Source organism: Hippocampus comes, unplaced genomic scaffold (assembly GCF_001891065.2).
Source record: "Hippocampus comes isolate QL1 unplaced genomic scaffold, H_comes_QL1_v1.1 scaffold67, whole genome shotgun sequence".
In the NCBI taxonomy this organism is placed as follows: domain Eukaryota; kingdom Metazoa; phylum Chordata; class Actinopteri; order Syngnathiformes; family Syngnathidae; genus Hippocampus; species Hippocampus comes.
Window position 1 is genome coordinate 696,762 of NW_017805221.1, and position 22,576 is coordinate 719,337.

General features: G+C 48.0%; 1 protein-coding gene across 1 annotated transcript in view; it reads right to left on the bottom strand.

Annotated features, from left to right (window-relative positions):
• iglon5 (IgLON family member 5) overlaps positions 1 to 22,576 on the bottom strand; it is a 136,023-nt gene that overhangs the window by 17,895 nt on the left and 95,552 nt on the right. Inside the window, exon 2 of the mRNA XM_019869196.1 lies at positions 896 to 974. Within this exon, the coding sequence (XP_019724755.1) occupies positions 896 to 974 (79 nt within the window). The remainder of the gene's footprint in view (positions 1 to 895; positions 975 to 22,576) is intronic.

The window sequence follows — 22,576 nt, forward strand, 5'->3', positions numbered from 1 at the left end:
TCACGCCAAAAGAAAAAAAAAAATATCCAAACAACTAAGAAAACATTGCTGAGCCAAAGAGTGTGACATCTTCACCAACTTCCTTCAACCTTGACTTCAACTTGACTGTGAAACGTCGCAGGCGGAAGCTTAAGCAAGTATTTTTTTTTTTTTTTTTAAACGACAAAATAAAAAATTAAACCCTACAGTTTTTTATCCCACAGGCTGCTGGGTTGTATGGAAAAATGAATTTTAAAAAATTAATAAAAATGGTGACATCGGTTGTTTAAAAGACGTCCTCCTGGTGTGTGACATTCAAGGGAATTCGATAGCTTGAGAGCAGCTTCGAACTAGCAGGATCGAGGCGAGGAGGTGAAAGAGCAAATATCAATTCGACGTGGGTTTGAGATTAAACGTTGTGTTGCACCTCCACAGAGGTCTCTGCACTTCCCTTGAAATGTTTTCTTAAAAATTTCTTTGGCTGGCAACCAGTTGAGGGTGTCCCCCGCCTACTGGCTGAAATCAGCTGGGGGAAGAAAAAAAAAAAGAACCTAGAAATGAAATTGAAAGTACAGCATCCAAAACAATATCTACATATGTCATGTCGGCTTACTGCCTGCAACAACTTTCAGCTGATTTCCAAACTTTTAGGGTTTCTTGTGATAACATTATCCAAGCAAGAATCTTCAGAGATTTTTTTTTTTTCATAAAATAATTTTCTCACTGCCAGACAGTGTTCACTTTGGAGCGATAAACACAGTTGAGGAATACAGCAGGGGTGTGGGTTGACGGGGATCAGCCTGCGTTTGGCGTGACAGCTCAATGTGTGTGTGTGTGTGTGCGTGTGTGTGCGTGAAGAGTTGACAAAGAGGTTTTTCAAATGCAGCGGGCGTGGGTGCACGGGATCAAGACTCACCTCAAAGTGACGCTCTCGCCTTCAAGCACCGTAATGTTGTCCGGCAGGTGCCCAAATTCCGCTCCGTGCACAGCCGAGCCTGCCAAGAACAGATGACAGACAGGAGAGTAGAGTGAGAATTAAATGACCGCAACAGATGGGCAGAAAGATGCTTACGCGAGCGACGACCGAGCAAAAGATAAAGGGTGACGACATTGAGGCGATTTGAAAACGCTGTAGTTTACATGCCAGACCAGTAGGGGGCATTGTAAGGAAATGGTACACAAATGTGAACTTTAGAGTCTTCCAAAAAGATTCATATTTTGAACATATAGGGATGCCTTTGAGCTACAGTGTCAATGCCATTAATCTGTTCTTGGCCCCAGCGCCCCCCCCCCGCCCAAAAAAACCCCAAAATGCATTTTTTTTTTTGTTTACAAGAAAAACAGCACTAAATAAAAACACAGACTCCTGAATTTTGTGAATGTGAACAATTAAATCGTTTTTACATCATGATTCCATACTTTAATTCAGGAAGTATTGTACGGCTCTTTCCGCGGTGCATTTCTTGGCCACCGGGGGGCAGTATAATACATCCACTGTAGCTTGGATGATTAAAGCCAAAGAAGCTGTTCTAATATATTGGTAGTTTTTCACAGAGTGGAAATAATATATGCTTTTGCGTAGGGTAATATGCTATGTTTGGATTTCTCCGGCACTCTTTCTGTTCAAATAAAAGTTGTTTAAAGATTTGAACCTACTGTGACGGAAGTTTTGTTAGTCGGTCTCGATGCCCTTTCACAGTGCACTTCAGCATTAAGCAAGCAGACTTTAGTAATACAAATGCATGCGGCATGGTTAAATAACTATACCATGTGTAATACTGGTGTTTAATTACAGCAAATCTCCAATGGGACTGGCAAAAAAAAAAACAAAACAAAACATTTTTTCCCCATTTTGTTGCCTTACAGCAGGGGTGTAAAAGTCACGGGCCGTTATGACTGCAAAACCATATCAATATTTAATTTCCTCATGATTACATTAACATAACAAATTTGTAAATAACTGACTTTAAAATCAGAAGTCAATGATAATAGTTGTTCAAGTGACTGTAAAAAAGGGGTTTGGTATTTTAAAAAAAAAAGCTGCAATATCTCCATTTCATCCATTTTCAACATTGCTTATCTTGAACAGGGTCGCGGGGAGTTGCTGGAGCCTCTCCCAGCTGACTTTGGGCGGAAGGCAGACTACACCCTCAACTGGTCGACAAAGGACCATTCACACTGCTGCAATATCTGAACATTTTTTATTGATATTACATGTGACAATTAGAATTTTTGGTCACTTTGAATCAAGAATTTTGCAAGTTGATGTCTCCGGGCTTGAGTTTGACAGCTGTGAGCCAAAACCGTCAACTTAAGACCACAGTTGTCAAATCAACAAACTGCCCCCCCGCCCAAAAAATGGTCACATCAGCGTTTCCTCAAATTAGCTTCTTTGCTTCCATTCTGCTTTCTTATTTATGCACGACGTACGCACCAAGTAATAAATGTGCAAAACAACAACCGAAAAAAAGTCACAATGTCACCGCCGGCCGTCCCTGCGCCCGCCGGAATAATCATTTTTGCTCCCGCCTTCCCTCAGCCCTTTGCATTTTGCCAGGATGTTCCTTGAACAGTGCTGATAATGAGCCCAAGGAAAAGGATTCACGCGGAGGTGCCGGACCGTGAAATGAAGGGACGGTAACAGAAGGCCCACACACACACACACACACACACACACACACACACACACACACACACACACACACACACACACACACACACACACACGAAGAAGCACTGACACATCCAGCGAGCCATTTGTTAAAGAGGAAATATGATTTGTGCCGGACACTCGGGTGAAGCAAAAAAAAAAAAAAAAAATTCCTCCCCCTTGGGAGGAATACAAATAAAGACTTAAGGCCAACTTTGTCCATGCCTGTCAACCAACCCAGACTCTTTCTGTACACCTGATACGACCAACCAAGGCTCCATCCTAGCCAGTTAGCTAGCTGAGCTCAATATAGCAGCAAGTGCCAGCCTAAAGCTTTCATAAATTCATCTTCATAAAAGAAGGAGAAAGTTCTGGAGCTGCCAAAAACATGCAGGACATTGTGGAGCATCGCACTTTTCATCTAAAGAGCGCTCATCCGGCTAATTTTTTTTTTTTTTTTTTTTTTAAACGTTCACTTTGAGCCTTTTTTCCTCAATGTTAGCATTTCAGATGTGAAAATCACTGTATTCAAAGTTAGCATTTTAGGCTTGAAAACACAGAAACATGGTAACACAGTATTTTACTCAAAAAAAAAAAAAAAAAGCTTTTTTTTCACAGTGTTTTTTTCTTAAGAGCTTAAACTATACTGATATCACCAACTGCTGTTGCGGCTTGCTTAGTGCAACATTTTATTTTCATGAAACAGTTCCAAAATCAAACAAACTGCCGTTTTGGATCATCGTGTAGCGCCTTGCATACTTGGTGTTGTTCAAAAAGTGTTCTTTATTTTCTATGGTTGTATTATTATTTTTTTTTTTGATGCCAAACAATTCGGCCGCATCGCCGCCCGCCGGCCTCAGAGAGTCATCGGCCCTTTTTCATGTATTCTCCCTGTTACACACCCTGCTTTATTTGGGTTAATTCTATTCGCTTCAAGAGCTGGGGGCTTGGATACGGCTGTGACACGCTTTCAGAGATAGCCTACATTCCAAGACGGGAAGGAGTGGGGCTTTTCCCTGCTGTCGACACACACACACACACACACACACACACACACACACACACACACACACACACACACTTCAACTGAATGAGTGATACACGCACACCGAGGTTGCATGGTGGCGAGGTGCTATTCCCCATTTCCCTACTCAATTGCTATTTTCACAGCTCGATTGGCACCCAGCATGCCAAAACCTGCAAGGCGCTCCCACAACACAACAACCAGGTCAACACACACACACGCACACAAACACACACAATGTGATGCATGCTTGTCACGTTCTACTCAGTGAGCCAAAGCAGCAGGGATGAGTCTCCTTCACAGTAGCATCAACAACACTTTGTTTTGGTGAGAATTTTTTTTATGCCCCCCCCCCCCACACCACACACACATACATTTTGTGACATTTTAAACTTCGCATGCAGTCAATGAGGTCAAATCAGTAAGAGGAAATTGCACACACAAAAAAGTAATAGGTGGATTTTTTTTCTGAAACATCAACGGTATAAATTACAAAATCTGGTGAAATCTGTGTAGAGCAAATTGAAAAACAAAAAATTGGAAATATCACAAAAAAGTAACGTGCGAGGAAAAGTTTTTTTTTTTGGCGGAGGGTAGAGGAGCCGCGATGCGCAGCCAGAATGCAACCATTAACTTTTGGCATTGAAAATTCATTTTGGCCTTGTTGAAAAAGATGCAAATGCACAGACGCTAACAACTTCCCGTCCCATTCAAATGTCTGTCTTCTGTTTCTTCTTTTTTTTCACTTTCCACTTCATGCCAATGTTTTGGCAAAAGTAGCTCATCGTTCTCTCATCTTGTTTGTTTTGCCCAGCATAAAGGTGATCCAAGAAAAGGTGCGTTGACACCCAGAGAAACAAGCCGACGTTGAGTTTACAGGACACAAGGCTGAGATCGAACTGAACTCATGACGTGAGCATGACGCAACACCGGAAACTGGCAAGGCGCTGCAAAAACGTGATACCTAAATGCGTGCGCGATACCTAAATGCGTGAACAGGAATGTCTCGCAGCAACTAAACTCACAGGGGTTCGACAGAACCTCTGCCATGGAGGTTAAGACGCACCCGACTCAACATGTCAATTAGTTATAACGTGCCCGCTTGGCCATCACTGGCTGGTTCATTTTGTGCACAATTCAAAAACTTATACTTTATACTTATAAGATAAGATAAGGAAACCTTTATTAGTCTCACAATGGAGAAATTCCCAATTATAATTGTGTTTACTTTTTTCTGTTTTTAATAAATGCGGGTTTTTTATGTCTTTAATTTGTAAAAAAAAAAAACTATATATATATATATATATATATATATACACATATATGTGTGTTTTTTTTTTCACTAATGAAGGGTTTAGTGAATGTGCATATGAACTGGTTGAAGAACCACTGCAAACATAATGGCAGGTTTGGTGTCAGATGCCAAAATAGTCTGCCCGAGTTGCTGCTATCACTTGTCCTTGCTGTGACCTGCTGTCTTGGTGCGCCAAGGCCAGACCCTCAGCCACCCATTTCAGTCTCACACACACACACGCACGCATGCACACACACATTCGTTTGTCGGTTAGGTCATTCTTTGTGAAAGTAACATTTAAAGGACATTGAGGGATTACACGTGCATTTGTACAACGTGTCGGAGGCTTTTTTTTTTTTTGTGTGTGTGTGTGTGATTGTGCAGCTTCACGCGCAGACATTCGCGTAATAGCCTCCAACGGGGAACCGTGTGCATGCGCGCGCGTGCGTGCACACGGTTCCCCGCTCGGAAGCTCGGGCGTCTATTATGTGATTTGTATTCTCTTGACTTTTACACGCGCTGCGTTTGTAATTGCACCCGCTGCCGGCAGACACTTGTGAGCGGCGCTCTATTGAGCTGTACGACTTTAGCCCCGGCGTCTTCCTTTGTGCTGCTCATCTATTTTGCATCGCCCTTGACAATCACGCGCACACGGACACGCACGCAAAAAGAAAAGAAGAGGACGACTTGCTCGGAATGCACAATCGGCTTTCAGATGGGATACAGAGAAGGCTGTAATCTTAAATTAAAAAAACAAAACATGACAAGAATGCATTGGAATGCGGAGCCGAAATGGGTTTTAGAGGCGCGTCTCGAAAATGAAAGTCACAACACGTGAGGAGTTGGTGGTGGATGTGGCGACAGGCCGCACGCAGTGACAATTGCTCGCACGGACGCGGATACGGCACTCAGGGAGACTGTCGGAGACGGGAGGATTTGGTCCACTTGGGGGGTCATGTTGGTCCGAAATCGGGTACGAGCAGTCCGTTTCGTCCTTGAAAAAGAATGACACCGAAGGGCCGATCCTTCCCGTCGCGGCTGTCCATTCATGAACGAACGCCAAACCGATCCTCTCCATCGGTGATTGAATCGGAATTCGACACGTGGTCCGAACCCCGGCGCGGGATGGCCGTGTCATGATTGCGTTTGTGACCAACAGGTGGCACTGTTGGGCTCTCCCTGCAGCTGCACACCTGTTGGTCGTTAGGTAATTAGTTGGATAAAAGGACTCGCGCCCGAACACTCGTTGTCGGGTCATTGTCGGCTGTTTGTTTCTTTGCTGCTGTCATGTTTAGATCATGTTTAGGTCATGTTTTTGTTACGATAAGTTTTGAGATTCCGCCATGGGTCCACCACCACCTCGCGCCGTGACAGGCCGCTTCGTATGGCCAACATGAATCGCATCCAATCGGCGCTGAAATGAGCCTGAAGCGCGGCGGCGGGCCGGAGGGCAGAGCCACTCGCACCAATTAAATATCGACCCAGGCGGGGCAGGAGGAGGCACGAAGACGATCAGATGCAAGGAGCCGCGGGCGGCAGGGACCAACGAGGTGTTGGAGAGGTGCGGGCATTCAACGTTAAGCGGCACCGATATCCCCCCCCCCAACCAGTGATTGCCGCTCCAAGTTCGTCGCTGTCGTCATTTTGTGTCGACGCCGCCGCGTCCGCTCGCTCATCCACGCAGTCTATCCTACCCCCGCGAGGGATGTGCTGCTGCGCCCTCAGCGAGGAAGAACGGACGCGCCGTACCAACTATACGCACAATCTGAATGCTGTCAAATCAATGTGCTCCGGTAGCTATCTGCATTTTAAAATAATGATCGTTTTTTTTTCTTTGGGTTGCCCGAAACATCTCCCGATGCTAATGACGTCGGCTAAAATCTGGCTCACGGGCACCACAAAAATCAATCTCGGAGGCAGCAACCAGTGATTGCCGCTCCAAGTTCGTCGCTGTCGTCATTTTGTGTCCCGTCCGTCGGGAATTCTCTCTCGTTTCTCCATGTTGTTGCTGCCCCCCCACACACCCACCCAAGACCTCAATCAAATCAATCAAGATCTCAGTGGCGGCCGACTTTCTTTCTCTCCAATTTACACGATCTCCATCACATGGAGAGCAACTTCTTGGGGACTGATTGCGCCCACTCGCTAGTCTCCACGAATTCTCTGGTTTGGTCAGGCGCTACAACGCTAACCTGTGAACGACATATTTTCCCTCCACTGTTGTTATTTTCAAAGATACATCAATACAAGTGTGATTTTTTTTTTTTTTAAATGACAGCAACAAAAGAACTGGTAAGAATTTGTTGCATCTCACTGGGGAGGGGAAGCGTTTTTTGGAACAGGCCCACAGGCTACTCCTGTGATCCTCGGAGATGACTTTGTACCCGCAGGTCTCATGTTGGTGACCCCTAGAGGACAAAGTACAGATATCAATTGTGGCGAGTAGAAATATAAAAGCGCCCCCCCCCTGCCCCCCAACAACAAAAAAAAAAGACACCTGAAAAATGTACTCCCTCGGCACATTTGTTGCCCACCTGAAGGGAAATCAGACACCTGTCAGAGACTGAAGGAGTTGTTTGGATTCTGTCCCCCGGAGTGGACTTCCTCCCCTCCTGGGCCACAAATGTTTCTGGCTTCCGGGAGAGACGGACACGCACACAACTGCGCCTTGTTTGTGTCATCATCCGTGAGGCCCCCGTATTCAAATACGGGTGACAGCCATTAAACTTGGACACTTAAAATCCCCCCTCTGAGGGGTCTCGGCGACTCCGAACAAAGACATGAGTGAATCATTCTCTTTTTGTCCTCTGCATACACAATCAGGGTGCTTTCAGGCGAGCATCCTTTGGTTAGCTTGAATCAAACTCTTGGCCGTGGGTACGTAGGGAACCGGGGTTCCCGGAGAGCCAGCTCCTGCCGACTCCACTCCACCCAATTCAATTGATGGTGATCGTTTCAAGGTTCTCGCCGACGAGCTGAGCGTTTGAATGAGGTGCGCCGGAGTAGGGGAGGGATCTTGACCGGGCAGGGTGATGCTCTCCAGGAAGCCCTGTTCCCTCGCCCTGCTCTGGTTGGTCTACCAAGGGCCGGGCAAATGATTCAAATGAACTTTGCAACGTAGTGGAACTGACAAAAAATAAAGATGAAACAAACCAAAAGAAAGAAGGATGGCTGCTGAAGTTGAGGATACGGAGAGAGGAGCGTATTTGGAACTGAGAGTCGCCGCTTGGAATTGAAATGGATTTTGTCAATGGATGCTACGGCTTCTTGTTGAAACTTAGCTTGTAGCCGACGCGTGCACATTTTGAGCATGACGTCTCCGATCCAGTGGTGAAAGGACACTTGGATTCTCTCCTCTTTCATCTCAAACTGCTTTAAACAACAAAGTGTATGAGGGGAAAAGTGGTGAGGACTGCACGACTGTCCGTGTTTTATGTAATGTGTTGTGTTTATTATTTTACTTGATGTTAACGGTTTTGTTAAGCGCTTTGTTACAGCTGCGGCTGTTGTGAAAGCGCGATATAAATCGGGATGTATCGTATTGTATAAGAACCCGGCTTGATTTTTGTTGAGAGTCGAGGGGCGGGGCTCGCATCGGCAATGAGTGAAAATCTGCCATCCATTGAAAAATTCTTCAACATGCTGGAGAACGTCCAACATGCATTTTCCCTGCAAAACGATGGTTGGTTGGAGAGCTCGGGTGTCGGATTGGGTGTCATTTTTTTGGGGAACCTTTGCGCTGGTCTTGATGACACAAGGATGGAGTCCTTTGATGGTGGGATGAGGCCATTGCAGCCACTTGCACTTGCTCCTTCAGGCGCTGGCCCACCGCTTTCTGCCTCCCTCCATCTCAAACTGTGACGGCTTTCCATCCGTCTTTTCTTCTCACCTCCCATGCCTTCCTCTTCCCATCTCTTAGCCCGTTGCTCTCTCCGGCCATCCCGTAGGACGCCTCCCAAACTCTCTGGCCGCATTCCTACGGCCGTTGCGCCCCCCTCCCACCGTCACTTTCCTCACTCGTTCCCCGGCACCTTGATTCGTGGCCGCCTCCTCTCTTCGTCCACCCATCCGTCGTTGCACCAAGCCGTTCCTCACAACAACTCCCGCTCCCTTCGGTCATCCCGGCCCCTTCTGCCTTTTTGTCGCTCACTCCATCGCTCGCCGTTTCCCGAGCCTTCCCACGGCGCCCGTCCCCCCCCTCCCTTGCGCCACCGTTTCCCATCGCCCACGGCCGCCTCGGTCCCGCCTTCCCTCGCTACCCCTCCTCCTCCCTCCCAGCCACTAATCCCTCTTCACAGGGCAATCAATAGAGCGCTGCAGATTGCAGTTCTCAATGCAGTACTTGTGTAACCTCGTCGGGCAGCCGTAGATCACAGATGTCCAATCGGGTACGGCGGAGAGACCAGAAAAAAAAAAAACAAACCCGCTCTGCTGTCTTTGACCTCCCTGTTTTTCTCCATTGCTCAACACCTTCACGCTCTTGAGATCAATACCGGAGTTAAAACTGGGACTCGATTCGGCCGCCCCTGAACGTGCGGCGCATGCTCGTAATTTGACAGATTTGCAGGGCCTGCGTCCGTCATTGCTCCTCATGACGAGCTTCACAAGTCCAGATGTGCCCCAAGAGGCAAACGACTGGAGCGTTGTCGTCGGTGAAGATGACATTTTTCGAATGGTTTGACGTGACGGACGGGTGCCTCCGACCTCCCCGAAACGTGCCTGGAGTTGAGTGCCATTTGTCATCCGGTTTCTCAGGGCATTGTTCACAATGCAGCGGGATGTGGCCAAAGGACGTCCACTTTGACATCTTTCTGGGACTCTTCCGGTCTCTCGGTCTCCCTGCCAATGACGCTGGATGCTCAGTGGCCACTTGCGTCTGAGACCGTCCTGTTTGAAGCATCGCAGTGGCAAGTCGTCTTGGTCTCATGATGTCCGAATGCGCACAGCGCAATGAGGTCGACCCTTTCAACACGCACTCTCATTGAACCGGGACATTTATCGGTGGATTGGAGGATCACGCGCCTGTTGTGAGAGAACAGCAATTGAGGCAAACAGTACTGAAACGTTGGAACAGGCGTGTGACGTGCGTTCACAAACGCTGAGGGAAGGCCACATGAAGTTCACCTGTCAAGGTTTCGGCTCCTCCTGAAATTCCACCTGAAAGCCAAATATCCCTTCCGGCAAAAGTCAGGAGGGGAAATCAGAAGTGTCACAGCGTGCAAATACGAGGTTCTCCTCGGATAGAAACGCTCTAAATACACACAGCACGCGGGAATACTCGGCGCGTTTCCTTTGATGAAGCACATTCAGAACATGTTTCTTTCTCGACTGCCTGCCACCCCCGATGGCTGATTTGAGCCATTTGTCAGCGGGCAAAAGATGCTGACATTTCGTCTCCGGTAGCCCGAAGCGTACAGACACTGAGATGGCGTGGCTCTTTTCGCACTTTTTTTCTGTTCAAAATGCTTGCGTCATGTTTTTGGGGTTTTTTTTTTTCTTCCAAGGCTCGATATTATGGAAAATTGACTTTTTAATTGCTTGTAAACAAATACGCATGTCTCGGGAGCGCCCGCTGCGCATCGAGTGTGAAATGAAAGCAACCGTGGAAATGTCTGTGGAGATTCTTCATTTCAGAGCCACTCCGACAAAAGGCTGATTCACCCCCAGAAGCAGCTTGCAAGCTACTTTCAGAGGAACTTTCAGCAGGTACCGGCAACCCGGACGCCTTAGTTTTGCCACTTAATTACAAGTGCATTTTTCACAGTGATGTTTAAGAATAAAGGCACTTTTTTTCAATAAAATATGGACAAGCTTTTTGACTCCCAAGTACAAAGAAAGAATGAAGAGATTTTTTCTGGATTTTCAACGAAATGGCCGACTTGTTTTGAATCTTGTTTTCAGAATCGTTCTCGACTTCACCCAACGTAAATGATTTCATAAAATATAAATGTCTTTTATTTTTTACATTGAATCTTTCATGTTGGCAAGCTCATCATTGATAATGTACAAAGTTGATCACTTTCATTGATCTTTCTTGATGCCTGAATGCATACTGCACCTGAGCGCTTTGCTTTTCTTTTTTGGGGGTGGGGGGACGTTGTGTTTTTGAAGCTAGAAAACACCATCGACAGCATCCTGCGCAACGACATTGAATATTTGGACCCATCGGTTTGGACAGTGCGTGACGTGAACCGATTTGGTGCCGATCACTCTGGCTTAACAGCGGAGTCTCGAAAGTGGTAAAATGGAAAGTGCCAATTACTGGCTGACAGTGACAAGATCAGACACGGGGGGGGGGAAAAAAAATGGTGACAGCACGCGAGAGTGGAAGTCAACCGAGTGCCTGCATTTGTTTGCGCGGGCAAGTGGACAGCGGCAGCTGCCATTGTCTGACGCCCTCGAAAAGGCGCGCTAACGAGCGCAAACAGATGTTTTTCGGCACGATGACGTCCATCGTGACCATCGGCCTGCCCGCAAGCGCACAAAGCCGACGTGCTTCGGCAAAGTCAATTTGGAGCCGGCTCCAAGGAGGAAAGAAAAAGCTTTGCCGTCAGAAGCCTTCAACGGCAAGCGCTCGCTCGCTTAATAATTCCTTTTTTCAAGAATTTGCTTCACACTGACAATCAAGTCTTTTGTGTGTGTGAGTGTGTGTGTGCGGAAATGGATGTGGAGTGTTGTAACTGAATGGAGGGCAATTAGCCACTGTTGTCATTAGCAAACTGAGGAAAGGCTTTTGTTGTTGTTGCAGTTGCGTGCATCGAATTTTGCCAACAGACAAACAAGACCGGATCAGCACTTGGGCAAATTTTTGGAATGTGGAAGGAAGTTGGAGTACCCGGATAAAAGCCAGGCAGACACGGGAAGAAGATACAAGCTCCACACAGGAAGGCCGGGGCCCGTATTTGGAACCCGGCGCCTCTGCACTGTGAGGCGGACGTGCTCACCAGTTGCCCACCGAGGCCGCCCTGGTAGAAGAAACAATTTGAAAAAGATTCAATAGCTGCCGTCCAGAGCCCGAGTTGACAGTCGGCCATCTTGGCTCGAACCTGCTATTTTGGGCAACTTTTGAGAGAGCCACATTCTATAATTCAGAACTTTTCTTTTTCTCTTCCCACCTGGATTTCTCGTTTTCGCATAACCCCGCTAAACAACAATCAAACAAGTGAGCGTGGTGGAAGGCGCGCAAGCTGGTGAAAATCCTTTTGCTGCACGCGCGAGTCTTGGTGCATGCACGCAGGTGGAGGAATTGATGAAGCGCGTGCGTGCGGGTTGGGCGGGTTGGCAGATTTCCGTCTGTTTGTGTGCAGTTTTGGAAGCCAGCCGGCTGTGCCCACAGACACGCTTACAGCTGTGCACGGCCCTCATTTGCATTCCAAATTGCGGCCGTGTGTGTGTGTGTGTGTGTGTGTGTGTGACACATTAAGAGCAGCGCATTTACCATGATGGGAACACAAAACCACTGGACATTTCATAAGGTACACTTAGAGTATAATAACATCTAATTGGAGAGATATATTCACCCCCCTCCAAAAAAAATAAAATAAAAAAATGATAATGCTCAGAAGTTTCAAAATAAATGTAACACTCATGACACAATCATTTGCAACTGGCCTGCAGTTAAAATCAGGAGATTTTTATTATTGTTATTCTATTCCTTCCCACCCATCAGTTTTCTGCACCGAATCCGCCAACAAATCAAGCGGCGACGGAGGTAACTTGTAATCTAACGACATCGCCAGCGGCTAATTTGCCTTTTCATCGATCTCGGCAACATCGGCATTATTTTCCTCTTGTGCTCTTTATTTCCCGAGGACGCGCGCCGTTCCTATTGTGGCAGTTATTAATCTTTCACGGGCCCGCTGCCGACACAAACAGATTCTTAAGTCACCGTAAGTTATTAGAGAGACGTCTCCTCGGAGCTGTTTGGATTGGATTAATGCTCCTTCATGTGCAGCGGGTGGGGGAGCAAAATATAAAAAATAACTCACTACTACGCTGCGCACTTGTGTGTGTGTGTGTGTGTGTGTGTGTGTGTGTGTGTGTGTGTGTGTGTGTGTGTGTGTGTGTGTGTGTGTGTGTGTGTGTGTGTGTTTACGGGTTTATCAAGTCATCGATGGGGGGGTTTCTGTCGCTGGAGAGCAATTTCCTGACAAACGAGAAACACGCTCGTGTTAAAAATTAACTTGGATCACAACATGTATTCGCACATCTGTGTGTGGGTGAATGAATGAGTGTGTGTGTGTGTGTGTGTGTGTGTGTGTGTGTGTGTGTGTGTGTGTGAGAGAGAATTTGCTATAGATTTCTCATAGATGTTGTCACATTTCTACACGGAGAGCAAGAACTTCATTGCCATTTTTTGGGATGGTCGCCAACGTCAAATAAATCCACGTCGGCTGCAGCGCTCATAATTTTCAACCTCATTCTAATTGAGAGCGTGATTTCTTTACCGTGCGGCACGGTGTGCTCGTGGTGAACACATCTGCCTCACAGCTCAGAGTTGCGGGGCTCCCATTTCAGCCTTCCGTGATCTCTATCCGTGTCGTGCGTTCAAGATGCTAATGCTAACGTTGCAGCTCCGCTTGGGTTTCGGTTTTGACATGGTCATTTTGTTCTGCGACGGGAAAAAATGTCTCATATTCACCCGCATCGTAGTTGGAGAATCTCAGGGTAGGAAGATGATCGACTGGCCCGACCATCCAAATGACCAAACAACCGAACCATCAAGTGGCCAAGAACCAACGATCGACCAACTGATGAGGCAACAAACCAACCCATCTGCAAAATCACAAACCAACCAACCAACAAACTCGCTTTTCTTCAGTCTCCCTGGCCAAATGTTCTATCGCTCTCTCTCTCAATATGTGTTTGTTTTTCCAATTGAGTGGTACATTTCTCCCCCCAAATTTTTTTTTAGTCCTACGATGCTTTGACCAATATCGTATGACTTTGCTCAGCTCTTTTCGTATGCATTTTGTCCGCAGCCCCTTTCCCTCATATCTCTTGCGCTTTCTTTTGCACTGCCAGCGCTCATCTCGTCCGTCCGCTAATTCAGCGGCTGATCCGAGCACCGGTTCCACAAAGCTGCATGATCCCTGTCGCCTGGCAGCCCCCCACGCGGGAATCAGTGAGTCAGTGCCGCCATGATGGATGGCGGCGGCAGCGGAGGGGTGGGGACAGGAGAGGGGGGGCTTAGTCAGAAGGGGAAGGAGCTTGACAGACGGTCTGGGGGAGTCCGAACTCCGGGGGGAGGATGCGGGGACGGCTGCTGAGTGGCAAACAGATGGCGCTGGATTTTTGGCGAAAGCAGGCGGTGAAAGCAACAAGAGCTTCCTGTTGGATGCGTAAACCCACCATTTTGGGGTTGGCGATGGGGGGGGGGGGGGGGGTCAAATTCAGTTGAAGTTTTCATCTGCTTGCTGATTTTTCTTGTCACATGTCGCGGCAGATTATGTCAGGGGAAAAAAAAAAAATGTTTCCGACAGCAGAAAATGCAGCAGAATTTTGGGGTCAAAATGCCGATGAGGTGATTGGAAATTCAACGCCACAAATGTGAATCAGACAAGAGATTATTGGCTCGTGTAAGCTACTTCACCGAAACCTCTTTTCACCTCGATCTTCGCAGCCGGGCTGGACGTGAAATCACCAAATGATCAAAGAAACTACCAACCAAATTTCCAGGGAGATTCGACAATCGACTCAGCCTGCAATCGCCAACTGACCAAACGACCAACCGATGGCCCAACCAATCATATGACTGACTCTGCAAAAAAAAAAAAAAAAAAAAAAAAACGATTTTGTGGCTCACGTAAGAATCTCCAATCAATTAGATTTTCATTTCTGAGATTCTCCAAGAACTTTTTTGCCAGCATTTTGTAGTTCCTCACAAACATCCCCCAAAATCGTGCCCATTGTTGGCAACAAGGGAAAAGGGACAGCAAATGACTCGCTCGATTCGCTGTCCCTTCCCCTTTGCGGCAGCGTTTGCTCGCCGCGCTCAATCCGACCGCTTCGCTTCTCTCCTCGGATAAAATACGCGACAAATGTCTGTCACCCTCCTAAGCGAAAATATAAACTGGCCTTCACCTTCACCTTCGCGTCCGGAACGGCGAGCGCAGAAGGCGCGTCAGCGCTTGTAATGGCTTTCGCATGATATCACCCAAAGCTGGCGGGGCCACGTCGACTTTTTATACCCTGTCGCTTCTCTCGGTGGCTCTCCGCTTGATGGCAAATGCTTGTCTCTTGTCCACTTCAGCTGCCCGAGAGATGCCTCCGGCAACAAGCAAGAGCCCCTCGGAGTTGATCCCTCACCTTGAACCGGCTAAAAACAAAAAAAAGAAAAGAAAAATGGGGGCTGGGGAGTAGGCGGAAGCTTGCAGGAGTCATTGTTCAAATAATTCCTCCCCCACTTCAGCGCCGAGAGCCTAAAAAGGCCTTGGACATAATGTGGAGAGCTTTTAATGGAAGATTCCATTAGGAAGCATTTACTCTCACACACTCTAAATTCTCCGCCATGCATTTTTTAAAAGCGCATTCTGCTGGTTTTCCAACGGCAATGTGCTCCTATTATGGGCGGCGCTGACACAGCGGTCCTTTGCTCTATGCCGGTGAGGAACTCCATTGGTGGAGGCCGTCGGCACACCGTTAGCAGGTTGCGATTCCTCAAAAGAGTTGGATGATCCGTCAAAGAGAAGCCGTTGTGAAACGCGGGTTGATGAAAAACACTCGGGGACCCATCTACTCGCCTGTCAAGCAACTGAAATTACACTCAAACTACTGAACAAACCGAGTGATTGAACAACGAACCCAACAATCAACCAACCGACTACACAAGTGACCGAACGACTGACAGACAGACGGACCACTTCGAAATGGACCGACAAAGAAATGACCGAGCAAACACTCCCCCACCCAACGAATCAACAAGGTGACCAACAAAATAAGCGTCCGTCTCTGCGACCAAACAACCAAAGTATTAACAGACGAGAAGATCAACGAGCCGACCAACAACCAATCACCGATATGACGTCTGACGGGTAAACGTTCGGCTGTCTGACCCCCCCATCATTCAACCACCCAACCGACTGATGGACCAACAAATCGACTGACGGACTCAACGAGCGAGCGGCCCCCTTCAAGAGCTTTGCCTTTTATTGTTGTTGTTGTTGTTGTTTTTGTCTTGTTTTGTCACATGGTGTTTGTTGTTATTTGGGGTGGACCCGATGAGAACTGTTTTTGGCCACGACATTCATCAAAGGAGAATAATCTGTGCTTGGTGATTGCGCCTTTTCGGCAGCACGCGTGTACCAATGCTAATTTTGATTGGGAAGAATGTCGACGCCATTTGACTGTCGGTGCCGGACAGCACGGGCCGGGGCGCTTGTGTTTTTTGCGCCGATAATGGGCAGCACTTTTCACAGCCCTGTTTTGTTTAGCGGAGATGGCGGCGCTGTTGGACAGTCTGAGCTGGTGCGGTTGGATGGATACCTTGTGGAGCCAAAAATGAGGAGAGAAGAGCGTCGGATGCCTATGTGGAAATGGGAGTCGCCGCTTGGAATTGAAGCGGATTTCCATGGGACAGGAGAAGTGAACCTATCTCTCTTTTCGTCAATGGACGCTACAGATTCTTGTTTACTTTCAAACTTAGCTTGTAGCCGACGTGTGCACATTTTGAGCATGACATCTGATCCACTGGAGAAAAGGACACTTGGATTCGCTCCTCTTTCATCTCGAAACAGCTTCAAACAACAAAGCGTACGTAGCAAAAGTGGCTAAAATTGACCGACTGTCTGTGTGTGTTTTGTTATGTGTTGCGTTAGATTATTTTGTGATTTTATGTTGACTGTTTATGTTGTGTTCATGTTCAGAAACCTACCTTGGGACCACGGCTGAAAACTAGCATTTATGCTAAGTCCGGCGCTGTTTGTGTTGATTAAGGTGCACTGTCCCAATGAAATTAAAAAAAAAATCTCAAACATTCAACAGACGGATGGAGATACACACCGACTAACAACCGATCAGCCAAGTGACCACATGACCGAGAAACCAAAAAGCCATCCATTCAACCGACTGACTGGCCAGCCAACCATCCAACTGCAAAAACGGAATAGGTTTTAGTCAAAAAATAGTGGTCTCCGATTTGGAGAAAACAGCCCCTTTCCCTTGCACGGCTTGCATATTTTGTGTATCTTCTGCCGGTGTTGTATTACGGTCAGCATAGCCCGAGGTTACACTGAATGATTTATGAAATACAGGAAGATTTCACGTGCTGACATCGAAGCGCGTCATGCTGCATTACGCTAACCTCTTCGATGAGCTGCAGTCTGTGGAGCACCTGTCTTTAGGTTAATTGCGTTGACCTGAGCCGACGCGCTCGTGGGAGTTCATCGACTGGAAGGTCGCGCTAACTTTCACCCCCCCCCCACACCCCCGCCCTCCAACTTATGCTCCTCTTTGCAAAGAAACACCACCGTGACAAGATTGGCGCCCGCTTCTTTTCTTTTTTTTTTTTTTTCCAGCGGTCCCATCAGTCCAACGAGTGACATGTGGATGACAGTCATGACGTTAAAAGTCAAATAAAAACCCAGAAGAAGCTCTCAATTAACATTTCAATGCGCTCCGTGCGACATCTCCATGAGAATAAGCGACGCTAATGCCGGCCGCACTCAATCAAAGACAGGAAAAAATAGATTAAAAAAAAATAAAAAAATCAATGTGCTTCATCACGGGGATAAAAATGCACCAGAAGCGTCTGCGATTGCAATGAATGACGACAGCGGGAGGGCGGCGGTTATGGATTTCAGGCCGGGCGCTCGCTGCCGCGCCAATTAATTACTCCTTTTGCAAAATGTCAGAAAGACGATGCCAAATAGCAATTGCGCTTTGCGGCGCTGATGGTGATGTCTTCAAATCGATTGGCCGGCGGAGAAAAAGACGGGGAAGAACTGAAATGACACTCGGTGGAGTGCAGAACATCACCGGGGACAAAAAACAAAAAAAATTGTTTGAACTCTTCTTCTCCAGTCGTGTCGGTGGTGAAGACGAGCATGAGAAAGCGGCTCCCGGAAGCGCCAAACTTCCATCCGGTGGCGCTTGCCCTCGACAGGGTCAAAGGTGAGCTGGAGCCGATCTAAGCTGACTTGGAGCAAGAGGCGGGCCATCCCCTGCTCTGATGGCCGGCCAATCGCAGGGCACAGACAAACGAGCATTCAGGCTCACCGAGTCTCATGATCGGAGGCAGGTGTCAAGCACAGCTCAACGGTGAAGCGTCGTTACCTACGATACCTAACGTGCAATTAACTCGTGCCGAAGTTTGATGCTTATTTTGAGCCTTCTTAATGAAAAGGGAAGGACTCGGTGATTGAATACGTGACGACGAGACAAGCGAATGCCTCGCCGCACATCGGTGATGCGACGCGCCGCAGCCGACTCCAGCGGCGCGTCATCCATCTCGCAGGCGGCTAATGATCCTCCTTTATTGCTCTCTCGGCGATTAGGGCACATCACAGCGCTGTCGGCTAACCCTTCTGTCTCCCCCGCTGAAGCTATAAACAAAGCGCAAAACAAGTCGGATGCAACTTTCTTTTCCTGCGCAATTTAGCGCCCGTCACTGTCCGCCATCTTCTTTTCTTGCGCTCCATCGTGCCGGCAAAGCAGGTGAGAGACAGTGGCAGGGGTGGGGTGGGGGGACTGATAGCCTTCATCTTTTGTTGCCGCATCAGCCGCTAACCTGCATGCCGTGAATAATTGATTGACGGCGGCAACCATACATCTGCCGTGGACTCTCGCCGCTTCAATTTGGCCAGCGCATTCGTTCCATCTTTGCACCTCTCACCCGTCGCGTCGCTATCAAGGAGCACTTTTATCCATTTCGGCGGTTGTTCTTTCTGGCTCGGGGAATCAACACGATCGTTGTAATCCGTTTCGCTCTGCTCGGCATCGCATCGCAGCACCCCTCGCCCACGCCCTCAACAAATCCAATCTTGAAATGCTGCACTCGCTTCGTACTGGGGGACCCGATTCCAATCGGGCTCGAAAACCATCATACAAAATCATTCGAATTGGTGTTGGGGGGTGCTTTCTGGGAATTCACCCACATCAGCTATGGCATGCAAAAAGAAAAAAATCGGATACCAGCTTCTCGTCAGTCCAAAATGAGTTTCAATTCTCTTGCCGGTCAAGTACAAGTTCTGGATATTTGCGCCAAAACAGCTCCTGTTTCAGGCCTCCGATTTCAGGCCGAGAATCCTTAAGACCGTTTTATCTTGCTCTCAATTTTCTCGGGATTCGTTTACTTGAATTCCCGCATCAGAGTCAGTGAAAGTACAAGCTCTGAAAGTCGGCCCAAAATGGCTGACTTTCTGTTCAATTTCACTTATCGGTCTTTTCCGCACCATCCAATTTGTGTCTCCGGCTGAAACTGCCATTGGGAGACACCAATTGGACACTTTCTGAGAATCCAAGAAATGATCCTCAAAAATTGACACTGTGCTCTGCCCACATTAAAAGGTGGAGGAGATCTTTTTTCCCACTTCACGATTGAGCATCACACATCTGTGTAGGATACATGCTTAAAATGTGGGAAAATCTCTGAGCAGAGTTCATGAAAGTGCAAGCTGGACATGGGGCTAAAAGAATTCATACAATAAACAATAAATTCACAACAAAGAGAGTAAAAGTCACAAAAATAGTCCAACTAAAAATCAAGTCTCATGCGGCGTCAAAAGCCAAAGAAGAAAAATGAGTTTGAAGACGAGTTTGAAAGATGGCCGGCGAGGGGCCTTGCCCAATTTTCATTCCAAAGAGAGGGACGGCCTTTTGGTGAAAATCATCTCCGGCAGTAGACCGCGAGTGGCGTCGAAGCGGCAAGTAGCGCCTGGCGATGATGTGACTTTAACGCCTCAATCGGTGCAAAGGGTCACGTCAAGCGGGTCTGAGAGCCGAGTGGCTTCGACCTCCCACCTGGAGGGCAAAGTTGTTTCTGTTCAGGGCGACAATGGCAAAGGTGGTTGAGAAAAGCCAAATGGTTTGTAATTAATTTTTAATCGGGAGATAATTGTCCTCCCCCTCACCAGTTAAGACTCTGAGGTAGACCGAGTGCCCCTCAGGAGGCGCCCCGGCAAAGAGAGATTGGATGTCGAAACCCCGCCGGGGAGCCGACGGCGGGCGCATTGTGAAAATTTAATGGATCGCTTGATTGTCAAAGAAGCCGGCGAGATCCTCAGAAGATGAAATGGGTTGGAAAAGCGGCGACACTCGCGTCCCTCTTGGCCCCGGCAGAGTCTAATCCTCGCCGACAAGAACGTTTCAATGACAAACCGAGAGTCCATCAACACATCACCTGCGAGTTAATCGGAGCATCCAACCGGGTTCGCTGCTGATACTACACGGGGGGGGGGGGCAATTAGTGCTGCGACATTTGGGGAACGGGGGCAGGGTGGTGGCAACGTGCCAGCGCCGTCTGCACCAGTCAACACCTTTGTCTCGCCTCGCGGAATGACCCGACCTTTAAGCAAAGCCCGCCATCCAAGAGAACTTTATTACGTTATTGACTTGCTGCAAAGGAGACATTTCATCCGGAATGTCGGACTGTTGATGTCACTGTTTCCTGGGAAACGTCTTCATGAAACCGAAGATGCGCGGCATCGTTCGAGCCCGTCTCAACATCCCCAGCCCCCCCTCCCTCGCTTTGGCCGCAACGGGATTCTCAGATATCGCCGACCACAAGATTGCATTCTACTTGAAAATAAAACACCAGCGGTGGTCATCATCATTTCGTCACAGTCCATCGTCTGCTAAAAAAACAGATTCAGGATTGCTGCTCGTCGGCAGCGACTTTATGAAATGGAAACGATTGGTTTTCATCTCGACAATTTTTGATTATTTTCACAAGAGAATAAAAGCGAAAAGTGGCCGACAAATGCCTTTCTCTCTTCAATTGCTTTCAAAACAAATGAAATGGAAGCGCCGATTTGAAGCAGACATCTGACGGCCAACGTGAAGCTGAAGTTTTGGGCAAATCAACATTGCTTGCCGCAATTCGGCACCTTCTTTGCAAGCACTCAGAACAAAGTTCAGTAGCGGAGGCTGCTTTGGGCTGTAAAAACGAAGGAACGGTGAGCACCTTTGGTCTTGACCCATCTTCAAAACAAGGGAACGGAAGGTCAAACTGTCGAAAGGACAGTTTTGGTGACAAACACCGACCCTTATTTGAGATGACTAAACGAAAGCGACATTTGGTTAGCTTTCGTCGTCAAACGTCTTTGGAACCAAGTGAATGGAAGTGCCCGCTTAAAGGACACCGCTGCTCGACTGGGTTACCTTCAGAATCCAAGCTTGCATTTAGTTTCGTACCAACAAACAGGCTTTCATCTTTCCAGTCTTGGACTGTCTTCAAAATAAGATGGCGGCCATACGTTCGTTACAAGTCGACGTTCATCTTTTGTTTGCGCTCGTCTATCCAGAACAAAGTCAATGGAAGCACGGCACCAGACGGTGGCCAAAATGAAGTGCCAGCCTTTGGCCTTTTGCGTGACGCCAGGTGACTAGACAACCATTTCGACAAGCCTCGCTACCCACATTACAGACGTTGCTCGAGGTTGTCACGAGTCGCTTGGTTGAAACAAAGATGGGCGACTGACGTGTGTTTCCCGCTATCAAGTATCAAGTACTTCAGCGCCAAGTGAAGGGAAGTCCACACTTAAAGGCGCCAGCCTTTGGCCTTTTGCGTGGCGCCGGGTGACTCGCCAACCATTTCGACAAGCCTCGCTACCCACATTACAGACGTTGCTCGAGGTTGTCACGAGTCGCTTAGTTGAAACAAAGAATGGGCGACTGACTTGTGTGCTTCCCGCTATCAAGTATCAAGTATTTCAGCGCCAAGTGAAGGGAAGTCCACACTTAAAGGATTGTTCACGAGGACCACATGACAATCATGATCCAAGGTTGTGAGTACTCGGTTCATTCAATCAGTCCTTGCCATCAATGGCTGATTGCCGTTACTTTAAGAAAACAGCAGTGGCAGTCATCACAAAGTCAATGGAAGTACATTTAAAGAACAGGTTGGGCTCCCCCCTGACGACGGCCTCCATTTACAGCTGTCTCTTTTTTTTTTTTTAATCACCCTCCAAAGTGTGACATGAGCAGCAGGAAGGTCACGGCGCGTTTATCGGGCACGAAGCGCTTTTTCGCACGCCAGCGACGGTGAGTAAGAGACTGCGCTGTGTTTCTGACATCGCGTGCGACGAGGCGCATCGCGGCAACCCCCGCTCATGAATAATGACTTCGGCCGGGCTCGGGGGGGACGGGGTGGTGGTCGGCTGTCCATTTGCACGCTCGGTCAAAGCGGCGGAGGATGACGGGAGGCGGGGGGAAACGCCACGGAGGGGAATACGCGGGACACACAGCTGTGCACTTTGAGAATGGACGTGAATTCCTCCATCGCGCCGGCTCAAATGACGTGAGCGACTTCAATGGAAACGTCAATGGCGGCGCAGCCTACGTGAATAAATCGGGAATGATTTCGCTTCTTCTGGGGGCTGGCAAACGCGAACCTCGCTAATGACTCAGATTGTATCACACCAGTGGCCTCCCAATGTGTTTAGCCGTTAGCCGCTAGCTAGGTCGTGGCTGG